Below are 7,520 nucleotides of genomic sequence, written 5' to 3'. Positions count from 1 at the left end.
TCATTCACTTCATCAAAGCATATAAGTCTTGGCACACCATCCTATCAAGTCTCTATCCAATTCAACCCAACTTCTTTGGTGTGTCTATCTTAACTCATCCAGAAAGCATCTTACTTGGAGGAGCGCTTAAATTTTGTTTGGATCATCTTGCTAACTAGTCCATACCTCGATCCAAACATTGTGTTGCCACATGCCAATATAAATCTTTATCTCACAACTTGTCAACAAGCCAAGGCACTAATTTACCTTCCACCTTCCCATGACCCAAGGCATCTTGGTCTACCAAACCATCCATCCACGTTGTCGCAAAAAGAAGTGGCCCACGTGCCTTTACCTAAGGGGTCTTACACCTACCCTCCTATCCAAACATTGATCATGGAATCCGCTAATGTTGTGAGAAGACTCCAAATTCTCATGTGACTATCTTCAAACTCCCACTTAACGATTCTCCAAATTTTCTCGTGGAAAATGAAGAGCATATACTTTTACTGGTCATAAGAACCCACGTGAACCCCACTTCTACTCAGATCTGACCATGTTAAACCCTATTATAAAGTTCTCTCAAATCTTGACAACAAGTGTGGATGCCTAGGAATGATGGGTGGAACCATCCCTACAAGCCTGGAATTTTCCAGGTTCCATCCCAACCTTTGATAATGCTGAACAGTCAGTGGGGGATTTGGTTGGTACTTAAATTTCCTTGTGCTCTCTTGCACACACAATTTCTCTTATTTTTATCAATTGACTGGAGTTTTACGCAATCCTCCTCCTGACGGTTTCGACGAAAGTCCCAACTTAGTCATTACAATAGAAAATTCTTGAGAACTTAACTTTCACCAACAAGGAACTCCATGACAACTCTGGATCAGCTGGACTGCGTCCTGGCACTTTCCTCACCATTTCTTCTGCCGCACAATTTATTCCTTGCCTGGCCGCGCACGTCGGCCATGGAGGCTTATTTATATAATAGGCCCCCGCTGTTTCTCTGCAATTCAAGCTTTAATCCTTTCCCTTCGTTGAAGACACACTTAGGGTTTCAATTAGGGTTTCGGCATTCACAATAATGGCGGATTTCGAGGATTTCCTGCCGATTATGGCGGAGAAATTGGGAGAGCACGATTTCATGGCGGAGCTGTGTAAAGGGTTTCGTCTTCTGGCAGATCCCCGGCTGGGCCTGATAACTTTGGAAAGCTTGAAAAGAAATTCGGCTCTGTTAGGGTTGGATTCCCTGACAGATTCAGAGCTGCGGTCGATGATGGAGGAGGGAGATTTAGACGGCGACGGGGCTCTGAATGAACATGAATTCTGCGTTCTAATGATCAGACTCATGAAGCTGATAAATGGCTAAACAAAGCCCTGGTAAATGATTTTGAAGAAATCCAAAGGAAAAACTAACAGATGTTTTTTTTATAAAAGGATTTCAGGTATTCATTGGGTGTGCGTGACAGATCTGGTGTAGTGTATGGATGTATGAAATTTTTATTAGCAAACCACGGATATAAAGGGCTTTTAATGATACAGTTTATTACTGTTTAATGCAAATGGATTGGCCCAAGTCATATTTCTTTCCTTTATTGCAATTCTGAGGTTATTTAGATTAATGTAAAATTGAAACCATTTTTAAGATTAGCTTTGTCGAGGCAGGATTGATTACAGTAATGGAGTGCTCTCTAGATTGCATATAATAACATAAATTATAATATTTAATTTTGAAATATATATATATATATATATATATATATATATATTATAAAAAGAAAGAATTTCAATATATTTATTATTTCAGATTTTTAGTGTTTTATTTATTTTTATATAACAGATCAAATTTTTATCAATTATAATTGGAGTAGGGAACCTATTTTATAACTAATTTTTTTCATACATGAATAAAGTAATTTAAATTTAATATTTTGTTATATTTTTATTTTCGATTGTGAAAAAATGTGTAATTTATTTTATTTTTGATATGGAGTTGATATATATATATATATATATCAAATAGTTCAATATCCATGTTGAGTATTTTTTTAACAGATATACATATGATTGTGATAATTAACGTCTACTAAGACCAATGTGGTCTATAGGACCTTAAGAAATTAGGAGATTAATTGTGACTCTTTAATATGTTATTTCTATTATAAAAAAGAAGGGAAAGAAGCATTCCTAGATCACTATAGTTTCGCTGACCTAACAAGTCAAGAAGGTTGGTAGTGGGGCAAATATTTTGGAAATGATAATGAATGTGAGTAAAAGTCAGGTAGTCCAAGAGAAAGTGGTTTTCATTTTCAACCCTCTTAGTATCACAAAGGTGAAAAATTCTTTTGTCCTGAGGTGTTTTAAGAATAAACCAACCTTCGCTTTCACTTTGAAGCTCATGAGAATTAGTTCTTATCTTCACAATGTTCATTTTCTTCTTAGCATTGGTCAAGACAAAAATATAATTTTGGTTAGCAAGAGTGAGGTTGATCACCTCTTTATAATACCTTAGCTTCTTTTTTCCCTCTAACTCTTAGCATCCCACAACTTATCCTTAAATTTGAAAGTAATAGTATTTTTAATATTATCCTTATTCTCCAAGATGATCTTCTCCTTTATCCTCCAATGGTCGAGCCAAGACTGGACATCTTTATGTCAACCTCACTTGAGCCAGAGGTGGGGGTTTTGGCTAGAGTTAGAAGCAATTTTGAGGAACCTCTTGCCTTACATGTTGTAAAGCTTCTTCTTATACATCAAATACCTAAACATAGCCATGCTTTTCAGTGGGGGAAAGGCTAGCCTCAATCAAGAGGATAAGATATAGAGTATTTCCTTTAATCTTAAGGATGTAGATTATAAATTTCTTTTGGACCACAATTCTCTACATATATTGGAAGGAATGGAACCCTCCCCACCCAGATTCAGTTGTTGCAAGTGACATGAAACTTCTTCAGGCGGGAATCCAACAATACAATTTAAATCTAAATTGTGATTTCTTATTATTTAAAATGCACTTTTGAATGTATTTAGGATTATGCACCCTAAAAAACCCTTGAAGCACTCTAACTTTGCAAATTAAGCAACTTAAAATTATGATTCTTAAAAATCTCTAAGTGCCTAGAAAAAATGCATGAAGAAGAGTCATTTAATCTATTAGTTAAACTAAGCATGCATGTGTGTGTGTGTGGAGAGAGAGAGAGAGAGAGAGAGCTTGTTCTATTAATAGATTCAAAGTTAAGATGGAACCTATTAATGGAACAAGAACTCTCTCTCTCTCTCTCTCTCTATATATATATATATAGTTGATGTAAACTTAAGATGGAAATTGAAGAGTTTTATTTATGATCCATATTGCTTTTTCTTGTGATTACTATTTTATAATTTGTTAATCACGTTATGGGACATCTCCCTCATATTGTGTTGTTGGGACATCTCCCTCATATTGTGTTGTAGAGCCTGTCTCAATAAAATACTTCAATGTTCACCTTAACATAAATTTTACATCTTCATATATAGAAAAATAAAGTAATTGAAAGTAAAAAAATTGTAATTTAGTCCATAACTAATTATTTTTTTAGTATGAGGGAGGTGTAATTCCTTTTGAAGAGATACATGACATTTAAATAAGATTGATATTCCACTTCATTAAGAAGGAGATGCTTACTCAACATAGAGTTCACATATGGTAATTGAGAAAGCAATATATTTTAACAAAAATATATTTATGTATGAGGCATAAATAAAATATTTGATTTACATATTAAATAACATAAATTTATACCTACTTTATATAAAGAAAAAATAATTAGAAGTAAAAAAATTCTTATCTTTTTACTTTCCATATGAGAGAGACGTATAATTTATTCACTATATAAATTATTTCAATGCATGCAAATTTCAATGTACTCATAGAGAGAGAGAGGTGGGAGTTGGGAGAGTTCTTATAATATGGATATAAACATTTTAATGTAGATAGTATGGGTCATAAACAAAATATTTCGAAGCCTGTGTTAACTAAAATATTTGAATGTGAAATATTATTATATAAAGCAACTAAAAATAAATAAAAATTGGTGTGTTTGTGAAAATGAAGAAAACATATAATTTCTTATAGCTTAACATGGAGTTGTCTCTCTCTCTCTCTCACACACACATGCATCTAAACTTGAATTTATGGAGCATGAATATATGCGGATTAATTTCAAAGATAAAAATGGTCTCTCTTAAAACACATTTCTAAAAACATGGATATGTTAGTAACACTACAAAACAATGTTACCATGTTACAACACAATTCCTTCCATTAACATTCTATATACATTTATCTAACATCAATCACTTTTACAACACCCATAACAATGAAGATAGATCCCTACATTAATAAAAAATAAAGCATTACTCAACGTAACATAAACATCATTATAATACACCATAAACATTAATATACTCATCACCAAAGGTTTGTTTCCATTAAGCTAAAAATCTAACCAACACATACATGATGCCCCATGCATATTACTCACTATAACATAATTAGTGCTCTACTCAAATGGTCAATCTAATCATGCAATGATGCAACCAACCCTTAAGCAACAATTGCATAATCCTTTCTCCCAATCCATATAATAATATTTATACAATTTTAGGCAAATACATAAATAGGATCCATCATGTGCAAGCATTGCTTAGCCATTTAAATCCTGGAAATTTGGAATCTTCTCCCAAAACCACTCCTTTGGGTTGACTAGGTCCATTCTCCTAACCCACATAATGGTTATTCATTTGTTGTGCTAATGCTACTATGCCAAGTCATTTTACAACAAAATTGAAGAGGCCTATAAACCCTAACCATGACTATTAACGCATCCTCATGCGACCTTTGATCTGTCCCTTCCTTTTGTTCCATTTTCTCACCATTTAGCCTTGCATTTCATTTTTTTTCTTCAATTGAAGGAGTTGACTTTGGAACAAGTTCTAATGGTCTAATCGTGACTTCTTGAAATGCATCAAATCCTTATGACCACTTAATGTGTGTTTCCCTTGTGATAAAATATTGAGGTTGATTTGGATAAGGGGCTAAAGGTTACATCTATAAGACTACTTGCTATTTAATATTAACAAACAAGTCAAGTTATTAAATTTCTAGGTAGAGAGTTGCGTTGGAGGTCACAAGTCATATAGAGAAATTCAATTATCACCCAAAGAAGTTATATGGAGCACATCTAATTCTTCATCAGTGTGTTGTATCTCTACAAGTTTCAAGTTTCTTTGGATAAGGTCGACTCCTTATCATGTTCTTCTTATAACTCCAACAACCCATACAATATTGCATGATTGTGTAGATGGTATAACACTCAATAATGGTGGTGCACAACTATTTTATCACATGCCAACCTTTCTCATTCAAAGGACCCACAATGACATAAGTTCATTAATTCGCAAGTCCCCCTAGTCACTCCTTGACTCCAATTTTAGTTATAGAATAAGATTACAATTTCACAACCACAACATGGAGAATGATTATGATCCAAATAGGTAGCATGTCTTTTTTAAGGCACAATATTTATAAAAATGAGTCTCTTTGTCACAATTTTATCCACATAGTGGAAAAGCTTTGTATGACCTACTCTGAGTCTCCTACTAAAGCCAATTCCTATTGTCTATAAGAATTCGTGTTGCTAGTAAATTCAACTAGTTGTAGTGGAAGTCATTAGTTGGTCTATTGTAGTTCAACCACATCTTGCTAATACCTAACCAACCTATAAGAAACTTTCTTCGCCATAATTGAGGCCATTTGCAACACTTTTGGTGTAGCTTGAGTATTGACCTTCATTTGGATACCCTGTTGATTCGATAAAGGGACTCCAGAGAGAGACTAATCCATAGGTTTGCCAATGGAAATGGATCATACACACTAGCCATGAGCCTCAAAGTCTAATTCATTACACGAGTGAGGAAAAGTGTCACATTATGGATATGCTACTCAGTGTCGGGATTAATGTGCTACACAATATTAAAGTTCTATTGTTAGACACACATCATCTCTCAACAACATTCATGGCTTCTAGCCAACTTCTCAATTATGACAATAACAAACTAATGGACCAAAGGAGAGAGAAGCTTACCACTCAGGTTAGAACATTAAACCCTTAGAGGTGTCATTGGAGTTTAATCCTTTTCCAATTTATCATATTTGTGCAAACTACCTGGACATCTCCTAAAACACCACCATCCTCTAGTAGTTCAACTCTGTGATATTTTGAAATATTCTACTCATATTACAATTCACTTGTAATTGTGGGTTGGATTTCCTATGCCTTCCATGGGAAAGTAGTGTTAATAGTTTCATTCTCAATGGTCATGGAAATAATTGTTGAGGGAATTGATGGTTCAACATTTGGAATGTTGACATTGGAATCGTTGATGTTATAGCCCCAAGGGTGGCCAATATTAGGCTAAATGTATATGGTATGACCCCAAGGGGGGCATATATTGGGTTAAATATACACCCATGTGGCCCCTTCATCACTATAAAAACCTTATTACATATACATTTACATATTACATGTATATTTAACCCCATATATATACCCTCCCATGGAGTCATACCATATAAATTTGACCCAATATATGCCCCCCTTGGGGTCATAACAATTGAAGTCTTAATTACATCAACCTCTTGGAATGCCTCTAGCACCTCCTAAAGTGTAGGAAAAGATTTAGAGCGAGGAAAATTATCGAGGAGAAGTGACAACCCTTTCCCTACCCCTGTTGTAAATGTCGTTATGAATTTATTCATTTAAATAATATGGAAACTGTAAAATATGGTTGAACAGGAGGAGTGCACACGGATTCAGAGACTAAGGAGGAGGAGTTTCTTGCACTCAGTGAAAACCTAGGCCACTTCATTTATTCCCCACCTAGCTCCCTAGAAAAATAATGGTCTGTTGTTGCAGACATTGAAGTTATGTATGGGTAGCCTACAACAAATTACATGCCCATATGGTCCTTAATCTCATGGGACGTGTTGAGGAAGTCAACACATAGAGAAAGGATGTGAAGAAGCGAGAACATGGAAGTGGTGAAAGATGGGAGTTGCTGACATAACGAACTTTCAACATTGAGCGATTCTTGGTAAGGAGTGATTGGGAAGTAAGAGTGCCCACGATGATCAATCCCTCCCCCCCCCCATTACATGAGTGAAGGGGAAGTTAAGTCGTCACATCAGAAAGAAGAGTGGAGAAAAGTGAAGCATATGCATAGAAGCGAGGAGTGTTCAAGAAGATATTGTTGTAGGAAACCTTTGTGGTGATATTAGGAAATCTTTCAATGCATTCTAGTGATAATATGCATGTGTATTGGTATCAACTTGACTAAGACAGATTAGGGAAATACTAATTCCCTCAGTGCTTTCCTTTGGGCTAAGAAAACACTCTTTAGAATGATATCAAATTCATGGACTGAGAGAACTTTCCTTGAACCTTGGTTGAGTTCCTATGACCATTTTCTAAGAGATTGAGTGAATCATTGTGGTGCTTACT

The 7,520-nt window shown here is 34.9% G+C and overlaps 1 protein-coding gene across 1 annotated transcript; it reads left to right on the top strand.

The window, feature by feature from the left end:
- Positions 1-505: 505 nt before the first annotated feature.
- Positions 506-1,348, top strand: LOC149242362 (calcium-binding protein KIC-like). The gene has a single exon (XM_089370813.1). It carries the CDS (start codon positions 1,064-1,066, stop codon positions 1,346-1,348), a length of 285 nt encoding a protein of 94 aa, XP_089226939.1. The 5' UTR covers positions 506-1,063.
- The last annotated feature ends 6,172 nt before the right edge of the window (positions 1,349-7,520 follow it).

Source organism: Pinus tabuliformis, chromosome 8, assembly GCF_031772625.1.
Source record: "Pinus tabuliformis cultivar Carrire ecotype Pingquan chromosome 8, CPIR1, whole genome shotgun sequence".
In the NCBI taxonomy this organism is placed as follows: Eukaryota; Viridiplantae; Streptophyta; class Pinopsida; order Pinales; family Pinaceae; genus Pinus; species Pinus tabuliformis.
The sequence above is the reverse complement of the archived record's forward strand: the minus strand, read 5'-3'. Positions and strand labels throughout refer to the sequence as shown.